This window comes from Garra rufa, chromosome 15, assembly GCF_049309525.1.
Source record: "Garra rufa chromosome 15, GarRuf1.0, whole genome shotgun sequence".
NCBI lineage: Eukaryota > Metazoa > Chordata > Actinopteri > Cypriniformes > Cyprinidae > Garra > Garra rufa.
The window spans coordinates 16,055,807-16,078,021 of record NC_133375.1 but is presented as its reverse complement, the minus strand read 5'-3'; the positions used below and the strand labels follow the sequence as shown (position 1 = coordinate 16,078,021).

General features: G+C 36.5%; 1 protein-coding gene and 1 long non-coding RNA gene across 2 annotated transcripts in view; one reads left to right on the top strand and one right to left on the bottom strand.

Moving 5' to 3' along the window:
- The window catches only part of LOC141286749 (DDB1- and CUL4-associated factor 1-like), a 36,169-nt gene extending 25,265 nt beyond the window's left edge, over positions 1-10,904 (top strand). The window contains exons 18-25 of the mRNA XM_073818852.1: positions 15-99; positions 3,297-3,530; positions 5,056-5,149; positions 5,972-6,076; positions 6,220-6,293; positions 6,531-6,623; positions 7,280-7,577; positions 9,839-10,904. Coding sequence (XP_073674953.1) covers positions 15-99; positions 3,297-3,530; positions 5,056-5,149; positions 5,972-6,076; positions 6,220-6,293; positions 6,531-6,623; positions 7,280-7,577; positions 9,839-9,897 — 1,042 coding nt within the window. The 3' untranslated portion in view covers positions 9,898-10,904. The remainder of the gene's footprint in view (positions 1-14; positions 100-3,296; positions 3,531-5,055; positions 5,150-5,971; positions 6,077-6,219; positions 6,294-6,530; positions 6,624-7,279; positions 7,578-9,838) is intronic.
- An 864-nt stretch (positions 10,905-11,768) lies between these two features.
- LOC141286750 (uncharacterized) lies at positions 11,769-19,378 on the bottom strand. The gene is made up of 3 exons (XR_012339343.1): positions 19,179-19,378; positions 13,195-13,281; positions 11,769-12,904 (listed from the first exon to the last, which is right to left on the bottom strand). It is a non-coding gene; the product is annotated as an uncharacterized lncRNA (long non-coding RNA).
- Between the last annotated feature and the right edge of the window lie 2,837 nt (positions 19,379-22,215).

Below are 22,215 nucleotides of genomic sequence, written 5' to 3'. Positions count from 1 at the left end.
TAATTCATTTCTAGGCATTCATTTTTGGATGATCATTATGTGGAGTTCAGCAAACTATCTCAGGACAGAGTCATAGGAACAAAAGAGCACATCGCACATGTAAGTCACCTTTTTTTCACCCCGCTTACCCTCTGTTTTTGGAATATAACTAGGGCTGTGCCATTAATTGAAATCGTATCGAAATCGCGATGTGAACATGCACGATTTCTAAATCGCCTTACAGCACGATTTTTTTGCACGCACTCGACTGATACTTTTCCCGCAGCATGCTACTTGATCCGATCACAACACAGCGCGCCTAAACGGAGAGCAAGAACATGCCAATGTTCATGCTTGAAACCAGAAATGGTCGTGCTGGTTTTCTTAGCAGAAAGCAGCTAGACTCTGCCAGTGTTCTAATTGTTTTTATGTGGGACACTGTGGTCTGGGTTGTTGTTTTTTCAAACACACGCACGCGCATACGCACACACATACTTACTTTTTGCCATAGGTCTGTTCTAAAGACATTTTGTTCTACCTTTACTAGGCAGGGGTCGAAATTGTGAACGCTTTGGTCGCATATGCTCCCAAAATTTTATCTGCTTGACCTGAAATTATATTTGGGACCATTGGTGCGAGTGCGAGAAAACCGACTTGGTTTCATTTCTTTACAAAACTTTCGCTAGCCTGACTACTGCACAGACTGCTGTGAGCTGATACAGTGACAGGTTCGCCGTTCTCTCTTTCGATTGTGAAAAATAAAAGGTCTCAACAAACCGCTTTTGAAGAAATATAATATATTTCGTGCTATAGCGTACATTCTGTCAGATACAATTCTGGTGCCTCCGTGTCCATATACGTTACTGTACAACGCGGCATTCATCCACATCAGGTGATAACTCAGCGGCAGAGTTCCACTCACACAGGGGTGTAATTTCCACTGGGGACATGCTTTTCGAAATCCTGTTTGTGTCCTCTATTTCAAATGGTTTTGTTATAATAATCTCTTTTATTGTAGAATGCACGCTCAGCGCCTTTGAGAGTCTCGCGAGATCGTTAAAACGAAACCAAAAGTAAAACGCGGAGGCGCGTTCAAAAGCAATTTTAATATTTTTATAACGCTTAGAGAGCGACTCCTCAATGCGCGCAAATTAGGCTACACAAAATATCTAGGCAGTTATTAGTATGTGGGCTATAAAAAATATATTGTGCAGTTGTCTATAGTTCTGTATCATGCTTGAAAAATTCGGTGTCTATTTGCACGTTGAATATTGAAAGAGTAGCCTACTTTGATCATGTGCTTGTGAAACATCTGCAGTCAGATGCAGCCATGAAGAATCAAGATCAGTGCAATACTAAAAAGAAACTGGGTGCGCCTACATTTTTTTTTTTGGCGCTCCTAACTTTTCTCACCTGCTAGGTGATTTTTTTCCACCTTCTGTTTTAGAGACATGTTACAGGTCTTTGATAAAGATCTAATTGTTTTCCTTTAAAAAAATGTTTTAGATTCACACTGTAAAACATGTCTTTGTCAAAATCGTGATTAAAATCGAAATCGCAATACTGTTCAAGAAAATCGTGATTTCGGTTTCTTTTGTCCATATCGCACAGCCCTAAATATAACAGAATAGAAACGTTTTAAATATGGTAACATGGCATTTAGTGTTGTCACGGTACCAAAATTTCAGTATTCGGTACCAATACCAGTGAAAATCCACAGTTCTCGGTACCAAAGTAAAACACAATAACATTAATTGAACAACACACTATTTTTTTTTTTTATTAATAAAGTTAAAGAAAAATAAAATGTGCAAAAACCACTGTCATTTGTTATACTTGTCTAAATTTAGTTTCAGGTTTTTCCAAGTAATAAAAGTATTTCAAGGATTGTAAACATTTTAATAATTAAATAACAACTAAATAAATTACAGGCATTCAAAAAATGTACACAAGCTTCATCCAAAAGTTTGTTTCTGCTGCTGCTAAAAACATCTGTACTGTTGTCTGTTTTAGAGTTCGCTGGGGTGTTTCATGATCTTCCTCAATCTGCAGCTGTAAAAATAATACATACAATATAATACAATACATAAAATATAATACATTTAAGTAAAGTTTAAGCTAAGTCTGACCAGATGCAACATTAGATCATTGACACCAGCAAAAATATTAATTTTCAGTAAATAACAAACCTCAGCTTTTATAATAAATTTAGATAAGATTACATATATTAAGTTAACTGTCTATCACAGATAGAAACTGCAGTATTAAACTCTTTACTATACGATTTCATTTGTTAGACAACATGACCTTACAAAAAAAACTGTAGTTAAATGGCAATTATTCTTCTTAAGGTTTGGCACATTTCAACATTTACTAATCCATAAAATCATGTTAAACATGAACAAACATGAATGATCATGTGTTTGTATTGAATAACATTTTGAATTAATGTTGTAAAAATATATTGTTCACTTAAGTTTGCTTGATAATGCATGAATTTGATCTTATTGTAAAGTATGGCGAAACTAAACTGGAGATCAAACGTGTTTTATTTGACTGTACTTTTATTTAATCCAAACTGCGTTCATATTTTAATAAAAATCTTTATAAACCTGCTAGAGTTATCCAGCCAAGAATAAGAACGTTTTCTGACAGACTGATATTAAGGACATAAACATTGTTAACGATACATTTGTACATTCTTTAACACACATATTTTGGATGAACAGGTCATTTGTGTGTATAAATAGTACATATATCATGTCTTTCTTAACAGAAGCTCTAAATATGAAATTAAATTGAAACATACCGTACTTGAACTCATTTCATTTGATCCTGCAGTCGGCCTTCACTGTGTTTTGTTCAGTTTGATGCGTTTCCTTCTTTTGAGAGAACCTAGACGATCTATGATGTTCGCCGCCTTCAGCCGAAAATCGAAAATGTTTGGAGCATGCCTGGCTCTTCCTTGTCAACAAGTGGATTCAGAGCGACCGCATGAGCAGCAGCGCCGAAGAGAGCGCAACTGCGCAGTGCGCACCTTTTAGATAGCGAGCGCGTCACGAACCGGGTCGACCGGATAGTCGGTACCACCGGAACTAAAGAGAACCTGGAACCGTAACATTTTAATTTTTATAGTACCGACTTGGTACCGAAGTACCAGGACTTTTGACAACACTAATGGCATTTTTGATATTGTTTTTAGTTAAACAATGTAGAATCTGAAAAATGTTAATTTTATGTGACTTTATTCCCACATCTGTGTATAATCTGTGATGAAAATGAATGGCTTTGTCATGCATGTTTGTGTATTTCTGCAGATATATGACATACAGTCTGGACAGAAACTCCTGACCCTCAATAACCCTGACCTAGCCAACAACTACAAGCGCAACTGTGCCACGTTTAACCCCACGGATGACCTGGTCCTGAATGACGGCGTCATGTGGGATGTCCGCACTTCTCAGGCCATCCATAAGTTTGACAAGTTCAACATGAACATCAGCGGCGTTTTCCATCCCAATGGTTTAGAGGTCATCATCAACACAGAGATTGTATCCTTTTCTGCTCAGTGAACCGCTGGCTGTGGCTTGTTGTTCTGTGTTTTATGATAATGCTGTTTGTTTTCTGATTCTTCTGTTGTTCTTAATGAGGTTTTAGTTCATTAGTTAGCTAACATGGAATTAACAGCAGGTAATTATTTAATGTAGAAAAAGAAGGGTTGGAAAGTAGTGTTATTGGCAGGGTTTGAAATTAACACCTGCCAAATGCAGGTAAAAATCAGCTGTGGCAGGTAACGCTGTAAAATCACTAGCCAATTTAGCAGGTTATGTTTTGTAAGTTGTTCACTTATTAATTTCTTGGAAGTTCATGCAAGCCAAATCTGCTCAAATACTAAACTCGTGAGACATCATGATGACATTTATGGAGTATACTACGCAAAAAACAAACAAAACACATTGTGTTGCATGCATACATTACGTGATGAAGTCTTGTTAGACTAACGTAGTCCAGTGTTCTTTCACTGCATGATTCAGTCTATTAATATGCATTAAGAATGATCACATAATTCAAGATAAGGGGGCAGAAAATTTATATATTTATAGTAGTTCATATTGTTAATATCACACAAAGAGTGCCATTTTTTTATCATGGTTACAAATGTGATTATTAATTTATTGAACTGTTGTATAAAATCAATATCAAGAGACTACATTTTAGGCATGGTATTGGCTGTTTTTGCTCTATTTCGGCAACAAAAATAATTCCAAACACAGCGTTTTGCATCTCTGAGCATCGTGACTGTGTTTCGTTCCTAAATGAAACACCATTTTAAATGATTAAATCGCTTGCTGACACCTACTGGCGGTTTAAATTTCACATTCAAAGTTTCTTTTTATTTTTGAAATAAATTCAAATATCAGTATTCAACATTTTATGTTTAAAATAAACAAAACATTATGCATTTGTAACTGCAGGTTAAAGCATTCCATGTCCCTCTGAGCTGCAATAAACGGTGTGTAAATACATCTAAATGCCACTTCATACGCAACTTCTGCAAAGATGAATTTTGTTGATACTGATTTAATTTTAGTCTTAATGTATTATTATTGTTATTATAATGACTAAATGTAAGAATCAAGAGATGATGCACACTTTTAGAAAAAATGGCTGTACAAAGATAAAAATGCCCAATTTAATGTATTGGAAAAGATTAATTTCTATCACTGTTGTGAACTGACCACACAGAATATGAAGAATATCAAAAACTTTAGTAGTCAGCATATGGTAGTCCTTAAGGTATCAGCACAATAACACACTCAGCAAAATATAATCTTATCTTTTTCAATAAAATCCTAGAAAATATTGAGATTTTTTTTGGTCAATATCGTACACAAAATTATTTGCAACGGTCGTTTGTCACCTTCAGTGTAGACGGCCTCAAGCAGGTGGTTTATGTCGGTGTTATTTATTAATTATTTTTTTGGTTAGTAGAAGTTATGAATGACTGGTACTCTCTGGTGAAATCTCTTCTTGCTGCATTGTTTTTGAAGCTGTTTGCTTTAACTCAAGCTCCAGTGGGATTTGAGGACGTTTCATCTTCTTCACACAGTGCCAGCACTAGATCAGTGTAGGATAGTTTTCAACAACAATGGAACTGTCATTTATGGAGGTGAGACACACAAACAGTGCATTCATAAAATATTTGGATTACTTCCTTTTTTTTAATTCTCTTATTTTATTTATGCTGTTATGGTTTCAATTAAAGTTACATCAGTCTACACTCCGTGCACCATAATGACACAGCTAAAAACTGAAACTAATTTTTTTTTTGTTTTTTTACTTCACTTAAAAACAAAAAAACAAACTGAAATGTCAAATTGACATAATTATACAGACCCTTCAGTACGTGGTTGAAGCATGTTTGTTAGCGAATACAGCCTTGATTCTCTCTGAGCTTGGATTTTTTTTATATTGGTCTCTGGAGATCAGCTCGAACCCTTTTGGTTCAGGTCTGGGCTCTGCTCGGGCCACTCAAGGACATTCAGAGTCATCCCTAAGCCTCTCTTGCATTGTCTTGGCTGCATTCGTAGATTGATTTTCCTGTTGGATGGACCTTCACCCCACTCTGAGGTCTTGAGTGTTCTAGACCAGCTTTTCATTAAGAATATCTTTGTAATTTGCTGTGCTCTGCTTTCCTTCTCTGGTGACCAGTGCCCTAGTCCCTGCCAGCCCTGCACCATGCCGTGTCTTAGAAGACAAATAATTTAAAATTAAGCGCATGGCACACCAATGGCGGCACCAAGCTATGACTTGAGAGGCTGCTCAAAATCCTGCCAGGTGTTGTGTGATGACGTCTCACTTTTAATGTGTTACTCTTCACAGTTGAATCTGTTTTATTTTGGAAATTGCATTATCTCTTGCTTTGGATGAAAATGTCTGTTGAGGTATTAGATATTGTGACATTTTACTGATGTTCTGGAGTGTGTTGTAGCCATGTTGCAGGCTGACGATGAGGATGACATGATGGAGCAGCAAATGAAGAGTCCTTTCGGATCATCCTTCAGGACCTTTGATGCCACTGATTATAAACCCATTGGTATGACTGTAACTCCATCTTTATTCTCTCTGTTCAGCTTTTCTAAAGGTTTAAATGTTTAACTTTTGAATGTCTGTCTATATAGTATCTAACAAATAAGCAGATAGGTGAATATATTGATGATGGTCTGTTTGCTTTCTCAGCCACCATTGATGTGAAAAGGAATATTTTTGACCTGTGCACAGACACTAAAGACTGCTATCTGGCTGTCATTGAGGTATGCTGTGCTATTTATTTAGTGTATATATATATAGTTATTGGTTTAAATTTTAAATGTAAATGTACAAAATCAAGTTTTTTTTTCTTGTTTGGTTTAACAACAGTGAACAATATTATCTGTACAGAACTGAATTCCATCAAGCTACAATTTTGCATTCCACTGACCTCTACATCCATGTTATATATTTGTCTTCTGTGACACAAACTCTGTGTGTTATGTATGAATGTGTAACAGAATCAGGACTCAATAAATATGGACACTGTGTGTCGGCTGTATGAAGTCGGTCGCCAGAGGCTTGCTGAGGAGGAAGAGGATGAGGAGGATCAGGTGAGGCTATTAATTATTTATTGTGTGATATCAACTATTTTAACTATTAGCTGTGAAAGATTTTGACCAGTCATTTTGATGTTGCCTCCATAATTCTAGTACTCATGATCTGATTCGTGTAATAAGAGATTGTATTGATCTTTGCCGTCAATGGTTGTTCTTTGTTATGAAAAATAATATAGGTTAAAAAAAATAGGGTGCAGATTTTACAGAAGTGCCTGTTAATAAATAAATAAATAAATGTCAAGTTGTTTATTTCCATATTTATTTAGTTTTTCATTTGATGCCATATGGATTGGTTCAAAGCAGCTTCACAGTAATGTTTAAAAATGAAATGCATCAATTTCAGCTGTAAGGCTGTTATTTTTGTATTCAGTTCATTGTTTATTTAAATTAAGTCAGTGTAATCAGTGAATCACTTCAACCATAAAGCAGCTGTACAAAAGGCAATAGTGTCATTATTTAGCTCAAGTTTTATGTGAAGAAGAACAAAGTATGCAGTGAACGTGTGTTTACATTAATGTTAATGTTAGTTTTATTATGACCATCTTCATATTTTGAATACAATTGGAAATGAAAATGTGTGAAACTTGACAGGCTTTAACATGTTTTATAGTTTTCTGGAGATTGATTTTACAACTTTTATTTTTTTTCAGGAGGAGGATGATCAAGATGAAGAGGACGACGACGACTCCGATGATGACATCGATGACATCGATACAGACCCGCTGCTGGCAGAGCTGGAGAATGAGAATAACGGAGAGGAAGAGGAGGAGGATGGCGAGCATGACTTCTCTCCGTCTGATGATGAGGAAGTGGCTCGCCTGCTGGATGAAGAGGCAGATGATGATGACGACGACGATGATGATGACGACGATGACGATGATGAAGACGATGACGACGATGAGGATTCTGATGACAATGAGCGGGATGTGGAGCTTGTACTAGACAACAGTGAGTTGTTTGACAACATGCGCACATTTCACACAAACGTTTTATTTCTATACCACAAACGTGAGTTCAAGATATGTTACATGAAAAAATAACACGCCATACCAGAAAGAAGTTTCATGCTTTATGGAAACGCTAACATTGACTTGTTAATGAGAAATGTTTGGAATCTTGAGGCGAGAGCAAATCACATTTTCTCAAATGAAGACCAGCTATCACTAATATATACAGTACATGGTGAATTATGATTTGAATATGACTTAACCAGTTTAATGTGTGTAATAGCGCCCCCCTACCGTATAACAATGAAAACGCAGAAAATCAGAAAAATTGTAAATGGCTAAATCGTTAACGGCTGGTCTATGTGGCAATATAGTACATCGTGCAGTACATCCAAACGCTCACCTCTCATTTATCGACCTTAAATATGGCTTTTCATCTGAAACATGTAATATGTGTGGAAGCTGAATGGTAACAAACTCACTGTATGACAGATGGAAGCACCGGTGCGATCAGTTGCTCTTAAAATACTGTTAATACATCTTTTGAATCTTTAAAGACTCTGGTTATTTATATGCACTCACAATAACAACGAAACGTTGTGCTTTTGTAAAATAATGAGAGCAAACAGTATGCGCTTTCTGCCGTCTCTGTCTCTGTGAACTTGCTTGCTGGACATCCAAACGCTCACCGTTTCATTAACCTCAAATATGGCTTTTCATCTGAAATATGTAAGTAGTAGCAACTTTACATGGCCGCTCAATCTAATGATAATCTAGAAAAATGTGCGCTATTCAAGTGTTGAGTGTGGACGCTGAACAGTAGCACGCTTATTACCTGATGGAGGCACTGGTGCAGACACTTTCTCATACAATACAGTCTGTTTATTTGTGTGCACTCAGAATAACAAGAAGACATTGTGATTTTGTAAAATAATGAAAGCAAACGGTATACACTTTCTGCCTGTTTTACAGACATTAAAAAATATAGGCAAGTGAAATGTCTGGTTTTAAATAGAAAACAAATATTCTCAGACTCAGATCATGTAATCTGCATGAAACATATAGGCGCATCTACTAATGTGGATATACGAGTCAGTGACGCTGACATCATCTCCGAAAACAAAGCACTAGTTGATCAATTATTAAAATGTTAATGCAGTCTCCTTACTGTTTTTTTCCTGATGCATTAATAATTATTATATCTGCCGGTGAGCCGTGGCAAGCTTTTTTTTGCATGTGCTTGAGCGCTTATTAGGCTACGTATGCATTTAAAGGCTCATTATTAGTACTAATTGCAACTAATAGTGGACTGATTCTTAAAATAAATGACTACTAGTCGACCAGAAAAATCTTTAGTCGAGGGTAGCCCTACTTTTAAAATGCCATCTCTGTATTTTAAAAAAATGTTTTAGTTTACTTGTAGTACATCTTTCATACACTAGTACCCTCAAGTGTACTACAAATGGTAACTAAATGCATTTAGATGAGTTTAGGATGATTAGTACTCCTTAGGAAAAACTTTAAATCTTCTAAAGTATATTTTTTGAAAGACAATTATGAAAGTGCTCTTTTTTTCGCCTTTGAAAAGTCATTCCACTGAGAATTTGTGCAATCAGACCAGAAGTTTGCGTGTGATGCCATTGTGAATTCGCCGTGCTGACCAACAGAAAAGCTGTTTGGCTTAATTGACTTGTGTGAGCTGTTTTTTTTTTTAACAACTCAATGCTGGTGACGATGAACAGTGCATGGGAAATAATGTGACTGCACTTTATCATCCAAACAGAAAAACGTATCATCATTGCAGATGATTAAAAAGGTTGTGTGTAATTTATATTGGTCAACTAGTTATGTTGACAGCTGCTGTTAAGTGTACTGAAGTGATGCTGTAAAGTTGAGCTTATGGAGGTCCTGTGAATAAATTTAGAGATGCAGCTTCCTTCAAAGCACTGTGGCTAATTTTTTTTCCATCTGGCCTGATGAAGCAGTTGAGTGCAGTGCTATTGATCGTATTCATTCATTCTTCACTTTTGGCTTCAAGCAGGTGATGACAGACACAGATTTGAATCAATTATAAGAGCAGACTTTGACATTGACAGATTATGAAGTATCAGCAGCTGTTTGCTGTTGGCTATGACTGGAGGTTTATAACATCGTTTCTCTTTCATGTTTTTTGTGTAATTTATTGCATGTTCTTTTTCTTCACTGTCATTCATTTTCATTTTTTTCTGCGCTATCTAAAATTATGTTCTCTTTGTCCCATAGCGGACAGCTCTGATAACTCAGACCTGGAAGACGACATCATCCTTTCCCTGAACGAGTGATCCCGCACAGAAGCGCAGTGGAAGTGTTGGCCAGTCTCGAACCTCCGTGATCTGAGAGAGAAATGTCATAGCAGCTGATGAGTTGCGGGTCGTGGTGTGGATGGTTCGTATGCACACAGCCCCGAAAATGACATTTACGGACTTGCTGGAAAATTGTAAACAAACATAGTTTTATATAAGGACATCCCATATAAAACGAATGTAGTTTGTCTGATGTTTGTTTTTGGTAAGCTTCTTTACATGGCGTTGCCCTCTTTGAATATCTGATCATTTTTAAAGAACTTGTACTGATGGATTTCAAGAGGGTGGCGTCCTTTCATCACTTCGCACATGTGCGCCCGTCTTGCGTTCATTCATTAGAGTGCTTTGTTTTGTTGGTTGACCGCTGTCTAGAGGAGTTGTGGGTAGCTTTGATCCACTGGACACTGGGTACACTGTTTGCATGCGCAGATATGTACATCTGGATGTACGTATGCTGTCGACCTTTAGCCTGCCCGCCACTCCTCAGGTGATCTTGATTTTAAGGTGAGTTTGATTTAATCTAAACCTCTGAAAATCTAGTTGCTTAGACGTTTAGTTCATCCATTTTTGCTTTTTGAACGGTAGTTTTGTTAGCCATTGCCTGCGTTTCATTTTACGAGAAAGCTCTTTTAAGGCCCCTTTTGTCAGCCGACTGATTGGATCGAGATGTTGCACCACGTTTACTGAGCAATAATTTCCATTGATTTCTAAATTGATGTAAAGGACTGAAGGCCTGTGGTACCTCTGACCTGTGCTCAGATCTGCAGAAAGTTAAGAGTTGCACTTGTAGATGCACCTGTTTGCTTCTTGAACTGCATTTCATGAAGTTACACATTTTTAAGCATCTGTGTACAGCCTCCACCTTATGGTTTGATTTTTTTGTTCATGCCTTTTCAAAAGTAAAGATCTAAGGCAACATTGTGTACAAAATGTATTAAAAATATTTTTACTATACATGTTATTACAATAAAACAGAATCAATTGTTGTTTTATTTTTTAATAATTTGAGTGACATCCCTTAGAATTTGATGACATTGACGGCTTCGTAATCTGTTCACCATGCAGCTGAAACAATATATATATATCTACATACAATAGGCTGTATAGCAAGCAAACTTTTACCTTTACATAATATGAAACAATGCATATATTGTTCAGAATGTCACATTGGTTGTCAAACTAAAATATTTATCACTTATAATATATACAGTACATGGTGAATTATGATTTGAATATGACTTAACCAGTTTAAATACGTGTAATGGCACTCCCTACCATATACCAATGAAAATACAGAAAAAAGAAATTGTAAATGGCGAGGAAGTCGTTAACGGCTGGTTTATGTGGCAATATAGTACATCCAAACGCTCACCTATCATTCATTGACCTCAAATATGGCTTTTCATCTGAAATATGTAAGTAGTAGCAACTTTACATGGCCGCTCAATCTAATGTTAACCTAGAAAAATGTGCGCTATTCAAGTGTCTGTGCGAAGTGTGGAAGCTGAACGGTAGCGCGCTCACTGCATGACAGATGGAGGCGCTGGTGCGGACACTTATTTACAATACAGTTAATACATCTTTAGAATCTGTAAAGACTCTTTTAGTTTGTGTGCACTCGGAATAACAACGAAACATTTTAGCTTTTGTAAAATAATGAAAGCAAACAGTATTGGAAACTGTTTATACTTGTCTTACAGACATGAAAAATATAGGCTTTCTATAGAGTGAAATGTCCATTTTTAAAATGAACCAATTCAAATAGAAAACAAATATTCTAAGATTATGTAATCTGTTTGAAAGATATAGGCTATATACTACTGCGGAGGTGACGAGTCAGATGACCCAAATCAGTAAATACGAAGTTTATTAGGTTACATAATATGAAACAATGCATATATTGTTCAGAAAGTCACATAGGTTGTGATTAAAAATATGTATTGTTAGTGTAATGAACTACACTGATGGTTACTTTACCAGAACACCTGTGTGACCCTAAGGGGAAGTGAGTACCTGGGGATGGATATACCTCTTTTATTTAAAAGGGATTTTTGCTTATACTTATACTTACCAACTCCACACTGGCAAAGTGAGAATTAACCATTCGTTATGACAAAACCCAGTAATTGTGGTTTGGGTGGGTATTTATATCACAGTACTGTCAGTGCAGTAAGACAAAATGGACTCAATAGACTACTAAATTGTTTCAATGTTGTTGTTTTTTTGTTTTTTTTTTAGAAAAAAGGACTAATTAAAAAGCTATTAAGAAGTCAGTATTGTTGTATTACTATAATAAAAATGAGCTTTTTCTCATTACAGTAATGGAAATTTGAGGAGGAAGACATCATTGTAGGGCCTATAATTCATTTGCCCCCCTTCCATAATTTTTCCACATAACTTGCAACCTCGATGCACATATGATGATTGATTGAAATTAAACTGCAAGGTGATCGAATTACGATTGAGTGCTTGTTACAAAAGACATGCATCATACAGTAATTTGAGCCAGGGTGAAAATAGCTTTGAAAGCTAAACAATATGGCACAATAACAAAACATTTTAACACCAATAACAAATTATTGAAGATGGCGCTTGAGGATGGCAGAGTGACTATATGAGTCTATGGTAATTGGGAACAAACTTTAAAGGCTAACATTTACATTTACAGCGGGTTGTGGGCAGGACTGAGGCTGTGTTTTTGTATTTGGGTGATCCTGTGAGGAACTCTTGGCAGCACAAGTGTCCGTAGAAGACTCTTGCACTTGGTTCTTTGCAGGTCGTGTTTCAACTATGCTGTCCCTGAGAGAGAACTGCAGTCTCTGCTCTAGAAGAACTGACGGCATGAACCACCACGTAGTGCTGAAGCTTATTTTCCATCTCTGAATTGTCTGGGAAGTGGCCAGCTCAAGCCAGCAAGGGCTTCAACCTTTGGAACTCAGTCAGTGTTGTTCTTACGGAGACGTTTTGTCCAACAGTTGTGACACCTCTTTAAGAGAGAGAGAAAGTGGATTTGTAGATATGAAAACTCCACAGAATAATGTTAGCACCACTAATTAACAGATCTTCAGGAACACAGGAGGCGAGTGTATAACCGTAAAAGAGAGGGCACAGATGGGAAAGATAATTAACTTTGTTTCTTCTGATGACATGGTTGCTCTCACCCGCCCTAATTTTGGCCTTTACACTTGTGGAGCTGTTCATGCTGGGAATCACAATGGGAATTGCAATGCACAGAAACAACTACTTTTTTCAGAGGTAGCTGATAGGAAAGCTTACTGCAGACTGTAGTTGGTGCCTGTGGACAAGGGCATTGTGGGAACTGAAGTTGGCTAGGGTTTTTTCTCTGGCCGTGGAGGAGGATGCCTACCACAAAAACACAAAGACAGAAGATGGCAAATGTTTTGATGAGCATTTATATTTGTATTGCTGTAGAGGGTTTCTGATAGCATGCTACAAGACTTGCTTTACAGCAAATAGAACCAAACTATTTAAATGTTAAGCAGCAAGCTTATTGCTGCAGATGCAACAGAAGCTGCGTTTCCATTAACCCTTAAATTGTGCAAATTGAAAAAAAAAAATACGCCTAATGGAAATGCGTCAATTGCGCAAAAACTCCCATATGTCGCAAAAAAGTTATTCCGCTCACATGAGGTGGTTTTTCAGGCAATTCGAAAAAGGAATATTTCGCAAAACAGCAATGGAAATGGCTTTTTCGCATTTACATTTGATTAAATATAGCCAAAATCCCACAAAAATCCATTTTTATGACTTATTGCGAGAGGAAAAAATACATCAGCATAACATCAGTTAATGGAATCATTTCGCAATACTTTTTAATCAACATTTATAAAATCTCGCCAAAGTTTTTACGCAAATCTGTAATGGAAACACGCCTATTGACGAGTCAACTTGTGCCATGCAATGATAATGTGATAGCTAGCAGATGGAAGAACCTATCAGCCTGCGCCGTCTAGAGTTTGATGGCTTGAACTAGATCTTTCAGTTATGACAACAAAAATTTTAGCATGGTAATGGGTATGACAATGGTAGTGTGTTTGGTTTTGACAGACTAGATTTGCTATGTTGGTGCTGTTGCTGCAAAGCAAGTACAGACTGTGCCGTCACACAAATAGCACACACAAAATTACCCCCAAACAAATCAGGAGGCAAAGGAAAAGAACGACACAAGCCAATATATCCATATATGTAAAACAAGCTGCATCAGTAGAAATGCATATATCCCCAAACATGGGATATCAGTAAAGAAGACTGGACAGGACAATATGGCTCTCAAAAACAAGCAGATTTACCACTAAGACATAAAGTATTTTTTCCATTTTACTTGTATTAAATATGTAAATCTCATACATTTTACATTACATTAAACACAAATTAAAAATTGCCTGTTCTGTTGAACACAAAAGAAGAACAGTCCATTGACTTCCACAGTATTGCTCTATACTATGGAAGTTACTAGCAACTCTTTGATTACCAAGAGTTTGTATTCAACAGAAAAAAAATAAACTCTCAGGGTTGGAACAACTGGAAATGAAGAACAGAAGAGCGATTTGTGGGTGAACTATATCTCTTTTCCATTTTTTCATGATAATGATCTCATTATGACACATTTCTGAAGTGATAGTCTTACTGAACTCTACACACTTTTCTTAGCCCAGGTAAATGTAAATACATAACATCTAATTTGCGAGATGTAATATAATGCAATATGTTATTTGTAGCATTATTTATTTATTTTTATTTATTGTTAATTATTAGTCTTTAGAAGCAAATGTTATTATTCAATCAGCATCCTTGGAGAATTTTTTTTAATGCTAAACATAGTTGAATATGCTCCATAGGTATATTTTTTTTTCTCATATCTTGAGGAAAATGCACACTAGGCTTTTGTAGGCTCTATTTGTACATGAATTATATTTTTTCCTCACTTCTTGATATAACTCATTAACTTCTAGTATCTTAGGATCAATGATTGTTCTTTACGTGCCACTGATTGACGCTACTTACTGAAAAGTGTAACATGGACAAAAGCATGTATGCTTAGCATTGCACATAACCTTGAAAAAAATGCTTATCTTAAAAATTCTAAAATTAAGATGCATTTACTAGAGATAAGCTAAAAATGACAAAAGATAATTAGTCTTGTTTCCAGGAAAATAATTAAATAAAACAACATAAATGAAGTGCAGTTTGTTTAAAATAAGTAAAATAATCTGCCAGTGGGGTAAGTAAATTACTCTTGTTTTAAGAATATTTTACTTGTTTCCAGGGGGGAAAAACTAAATTAAGTACATTTTGCTTAAAACAAGACTAAATATCTTATGTAATTTAGCTTATCTAGTAAATGCATCTTAATTTAAGAATTTTTAGATATTTTGACTAGAAACAAGACAACTACAAACAATACTAAGTAAGATGAGCCTTTTTTTCAGTGTATATGCAAACATTTGTCCTACTTGCTCATGCCAATGCCTTTTTCACTTTTACCTTATGAGAAGTCAGTTTTCTCACAAAGAACAGTATTGCCTTCCTGCTGCTGCCGCTGTTGAACGAAAAAGCAGGTTCTTTCGCTAGCTTGCTTTTAAGCTAAATTATTCACATGCAAAAGCATATCTGATGCTTATACTAGCTTACTAGCTATTTTTACTTAAAAGTTTCCATGCCGCAATGCTAGGCTGTAGCATTACAGCAAGTTGTCTTTCTGCAGCTTTTATTGATATTGACTCAAAATGCATATTCTCATGCTGGCTTTGCTTATATGCTTAATTATTCACTCCTTGCATCATATACACAGCTTGTTAAATATCAAACATGACTTAAAACTTCATGTTTGCTCCATTTAGGAAATTCATTAAACGTAAGTCATTTGGAATAATGAAAAACTTTCACTTATTGTAAGATGCTGAATTTCAGAGATGTTACAAGACTTGATTAATGCAAAAGCAGAACCAAACTGTTTTAGTGTTTGGCAGCAAGCTCAATGGCTGCAGATGCAATTAAAACCAATCAGCTTGTGCCATCTGATGATGATCTAATAGCTTGCCGATTGAAGTTGAGTTTGGGGCATGGCCATTAAAGCAGGCTGAGTCAACGAGTATTTAGCTATTGTGGGAAGACGGCTGACACTTTGCATAAAGAAAAAAAAAAACTGATTCTGTGCACAGAAGTGCAAGCCAAAATGTGTTCCTGTAGAGGGCTGAATGTGAAAGTGGCTGTAGAGGGCTGAATTTGGGGTGCGGCCACTCGAGCAGGCTGAGGCAGACAAGGGGGTGAAACAAGGCTAAACATTGGTGGTACTTTTACAAGATGGAGCAATTTGATCGAATGTTTGGCTTTCAATCGAGACTGTGAACTTGTAGACTTTGTTCTTACTAGGTAAGCTACACTGACGTTTTTGCCACACATTACCTCCTTACTGTCAATAGTAAGATTACAAGAATAAGAATAATTTGTAACACTTCACAATACAGGTGCATGAATATACATGATTTAATGTTTAATTAATGCAAATAATCTTGAGTTAATGTATGACTCATAAAGATGTAAGCCATTCTTTAATGACCGCTACACCAGCAGCTAATTGTTAAAAAGCTCTTAGTCTCCCACAAAAGGCTAAAATGCATTGATTGAAGTCCAGATATTACTTCTGCAAACATCTACACCACAATTTGAAACATAAGAAGGGTTGCCAGGTCCCAGAAAAATATCCAGCCAAAAGCAACACCCGCCCAAAAGTAAAACTAGCCTACTGAAAACTAACCTAAATTTTCCCAAATCCAATAACAGTTGACAGGATTCCCATAAAGGGCCTTAAAAATATATATATTTTTTACCAAGCTTACTAAAAATGGCCCCTCATACCATCTCTACTTCACTCGCTCTCTCAGTGGTCCTTCGATTGGATTCATTCCAAGGATCAACACACATTCAAAAAAGGATGTACTTTAATTTGTTTTAAACTTTTTGGCGGCCACGATACCCGTGCCACTGTAATTTTTCCCACAACTGCAATTTCAAACTGCGACCCTAGCAACACTGAATATTAGAATAATGCTTGCCCAAAGGTGTATGCAAAGAAGGTGAGGCTTCAAAGAACGGTACTGTTGTTGCCATGTTGTGGAGATGCTGTGTGTTTTAATTTGAAAAAACTACATTTGTTTGGTCTTCTGACAACAGAAGAAATTAAGAATAAGTGGTTAAGATTTTTTTATAATGCTGTTCCTGAGTAGTACAACTTTTAATTATTATATATTGTATCTAAAAGCTAAGAGAGTTCCAAAATAAAAACTTGGAACTGTATAAAGGTTTTGCTCAAGCTGCTTGCAAAGTTGATCGACTTGATCATCTGCAGAGTCTGACTCGGCTTGACACCATACGATAAAACCCTGTTTAAAATCTTGGAAGCTGAAACACACAATTGGGTCATTCCGTGTCAACTTAACCAGAGGACCCTGGCTCAAATTTTTGATTATGCTAATATTTATTCTGAAGAAAGATAGGCATGTATAGTGATGAAAGCCAACATATTAAATGTCATTGATGGAAAATTACTGAGTACTCCACTATTTTGTAGAGGGAGGTTAAAATGGCAATTTTCACCTTAGATTCAGAGTCAAGTTACAGGGGGTGAAAATGACTTCAGACATCATTATCTACATTAACTGTGTATATTTTTGCACAGAGATTGGTAGTTATAAAAGTAAAATCTGTTGACTTTAGCAATCTTTGTTGCATTGTGTGCCAATGGTGACCATTCAAAAATGAGGAAACAGCACTTTTTAAGTTTTTCTCCAAAGTTTGCATGCCTGTAACTCAAGAAATATTAATTATATCTTAATGCCCTTTTATTGTGTCTTGACAAACCTTCTTTATTTTTAATGCCCTATGAGATTCGATTCCAGAGATATTGAAATTTCAATATGGCTCCTGGAGTAAATCGTCAAAATGTACGCATTTTCAGTGGTCAAAAACCAAATGTGGGTCAGTTTAAAAAAATACGATACTACTTTTATTTTAAAGTGGAATGTCTGAAGAACAAATAATGTTAAAACTGGAGATGTGTCTCATTTGTTTCTGTCAAGACAACTGCATTGAACATACCTGTCTGAGCGCCATAAATATTCTTTTTCCAAAGTTTGCGTGCCTATAACTCAAGAAGTATTAAAGATATTGCAGTATGGGTTTAGATTCAAGTTGGTAATAAACTTTTGGAATATTAATTTTCAAGGCCCTACATCATTCAGTCTCAGAGATATGGGGATCTTAATAAGGCTTTAAAAATTAAGAAAAATAATCTTATTTCAAACAGAAAACAAGATTATTTTTCTTACCCCATTGGCAGGTTGTTTTGCTTGTTTTAAGCAAAACACACTTAATTTTGACTTGTTTTTACTGAAAACAAGAAAATAATTTTTTACCCCATTGGCAGATTATTTAGCTTGTTTCAAGCAAAAACACACTTAATTTCGACTTGTTTTTACTGAAAACAAGAAAATAATTTTTACTTGTCTAGATAATCCTTGTCTAGATTTAAGATTTTTTTAGATATTTTGGCTGGAAACAAGACAAAAAATCTAAGTTAAGTTAAGCATTTTTTGCAGTGTATATATTTTTGTAACGATTGATTATTCATAATATGCCTTTCTAATTGGCCATCACCTAGCAGTACATCACACAGGAATAACAACTGAGAAAAAAAAAGTAGATACATGTATTTATACTTTTTTCGGCTCTTTTCTGCCTGTGTGAATTCCCTCTACATCTGTGCATCTCGAGTTCAGTTACTGTATTACAAACAGCGTTTACTAGGCCACTGGGTCACAAACATCAGATTAAAGCAGCCCAAATGCTCCTGTACCGCTTCCATACGATTGTGTAACCAACTCTATCTGCATCAGAGGAATATTAAAAAATATTTTAATGACTAAAACACTTTGAAACACCTAATTGTTGAAATCACAACTTTGATTTTACAATAGTAGATAGTGACTCAAGTAACATCTTGATCAAAACACAGAGATCATTCACGAGATTAAGGAGAACCATCAAAGACCCTTTAAGATCCATCAGATGTCTGGACCTCTATGTTCAAAATGAACTATCCAATATATTTTTTAACTAGAGTTTGCTGTCATGTTTTTAATCTGTATTTTGTTTCTGTTGCATTTTTCTCTGTTCAGAAGGTTAGTTTGATTGCATTTGAAGGGTCTTTGCTGCGTTGAGGATTTGTTTGTGTCACATACCTGTTAAGGACTCATTTAGCAATAACATGGCAGACCGTTGGCTAACGATGTCCATTTGTCAATTTTTCTTCTCTTCTTGTTGTCTTTGACACTGTTTGTCCACTGGACCTCTACACCTGAACTGCCTCCAGAACTCATGAGCCAGAGAGACTTCTCTGTTGAGCTTCCCAGCTGAACCTCTTTCACTGACTGTGTGTTTGCTTTGCTCCTCGCATCCAGCGTGTGCCCTTTAGTGCGTCTGGGTGTGTATGATCTGCGTTTGTGTGCTCTCATTGGCTCTGCTGAATGATGCACTCGCAAACCAGGAAACAGAAGCAGAGCTGCCTTACATAATACCACATGCTGAGGCCAGGGCCCCTTCAGGTGGGTTAAAGACGGCCCTCTGCACCGCCCCCTGCTTTACCTCTTTTCTTTCTGTGTATCGTCAAATATATCAAAGCACTTTGTAGACAGCACTTCATTTAGTCTTTTGCTGACAATTCCTCTTTAGCATCTTGAATTTGATTACCATTATTCCATGGAATAGTGCCACACAAAAGAGCCATTTATGAACAGTGCTCTGTAAGCCCTGTATTCTTTCATGAGGCCCCGCACTGAGTTACATGCCCTACTTGCATATGGAGTAGGTATATGATTGATGTTGCTTCATTCACACACAACATGGTTGGTCCAATCAAGTGCATTGCAATCCTGTGCTGCTGTACTCAAGCCTGTGATTAGCCAAGCAAAAGGCATTTTTCACATAGGAATGACATAGACAATGATTAGATCTGTTGTGAGATTGAACTTATGAATAGGTGAAACAAGAAATATTTGGGCTAAAATTATACCCTAAGTATATACATATATTGTATTGACCCTTCATCAGTTAATTATCTTGCATCTTATTTGCAACTGTAAATTTTTTTTTTATTATCAGCATTTAATATTCTACACTACCTTGTTTTATACAAAACCTGGTTTTCACTCCGAAAAGCTAGTATAGCTTAATATATTATAAACGTTTATGTTTTAAAAGTTAAAGAACAAAATGTATTGAAACAACCTTAAAACACTTGTGTCCTCATCTCTTTAATTTTGCCAACAAATCCCATCTAGAAATATATCACAAAGCCTCAAGTCAAATTTATTGCGCTTCACAATACACATTGTTTCAAAGCAGCTTTACATAAAAAAAGTTATTTTAACTTTTCATGATGCTGTTCATTGTGCTATCGTAAATATGAGTTTGTAGTGAAAATAGTTTAACTGTTTACTGCACTTTGTTATTCTTCTAGTTATTGACATCTAGCAGCAGTCTCACTCCTTTACAGAAAATAGCTTACTTTTGTATTGAATATTAAGGTCTTTCTTACTAAGAAAACTGAATTTAAAACCAGAATACAAGAGCTCATATAATGAAACAAATCAGGTAAGAAAATAAAACGGTGAATGATTCCTGAAAATTAATGAATTAAAAATCCAGAATTGTATAGCATCAAATAGTGCCATTACTAACTGGGTATATATGAAGGTGATAAGATGTTATAGTCAATTTTTCACATGTATAGTGAAAACATTCCATTACAAAGTATTACAGTTGTTGTTATCAACATTGTGAAGTGCATCACACCAGGGATTCCCAAACTGGGTTCTTGTGATAGTGATAAATGGATTTTTAGGTTGAGTATTTGAGTGCATGAAGTTGAGCTTGACACTGAGATGAAAACATCCAGTTAAAGGAAATCTGCAAATAACCACCTTATGTGTCTGTTATATATGCTGGATGGCTAGAGTAGACTGATGTCTGAAAGAACTCCTGCATTAAAGAGGAAAGCATTTTTCCTTAACTGTGACCCAATTCTGTGAGCAATGTTGACCTAGAAATGTCAGTGATTCATATCTTACCATTATAAGCATATTTTATATAGCCAGTGCAGATTTATAGTTTGTCATATGTTTTATTGAAAATTACGCTTGTGTGTGATGCCAAAAGGTAATAGGATGCAAGGGTGGCTGGTGGGCTTTAAATAGAGGAGGCATGCAGCATTGTAGTGGTCTGGTGACGTTTGATTTTTAGCTGCTGTAAAATGCTTATATAACGAGCCACTTAGTTATCACTTTTGCCTTATGGCACGGTGCTCCATCGTGCTGGAAAATGCATTGTTCTTCACCAAACTGTTGTTGGATTGTTGGAAGAAGTTGCTGTTGGAGGGTGTTTTGGTGCCATTCTTTATTCATGGCTGTGTTTTTGGGCAAAATTGTGAGTGAGCCCACTCCCTTGGATGAGAAGCAACCCCACACATGAATGGTCTCAGGATGCTTTACTGTTGGCATGACACAGGACTGATGGTAGCGCTCACCTTTTCTTCTCCGGACAAGCCTTTTTCCAGATGCCCCAAACAATCGGAAAGATGCTTCATCGGAGAATATGACTTTGCCCCAGTCCTCAGCAGTCCATTCGCCATACTTTTTGCAAAAGATCAATCTGTCCCTGATGTTGTTTTTGGAGAGAAGTGGCTTCTTTGCTGCCCTTCTTGACACCAGGCCATCTTCCAAAAGTCTTGGCCTCACTGTGTGTTCAGATGCGCTCACACCTGCCTGCTGCCATTCCTGAGCAAGCTCTGCACTGGTGGCACTCCGATCCCGCAGCTGAATCATCTTTAGGGGACCATCCTGGAGCTTGCTGGACTTTCTTCGACGCCCTGAAGCCTTCTTAACAAGAATTGAACCTCTTTCCTTGAAGTTCTTGATGATCCTATAAATTGTTGATTTAGGTGCAATCTTAGTAGCCACAATATCCTTGCCTGTGAAGCCATTTTTATGCAACGCAATGATGGCTGCACACGTTTCTTTGCAGGTCACCATGGTTAACAGTGGAAGAACAATGATTTCAAGCATCACCCTCCTTTTAACCCTCCTTTTGTCAAGTCTGCCATTCTAACCCAATCAGCCTGACATAATGATCTCCAGCCTTGTGCTCGTCAAAATTCTCACCTGAGTTAACAAGACGATTACTGAAATGATCTCAGCAGGTCCTTTAATGACAGCAATGAAA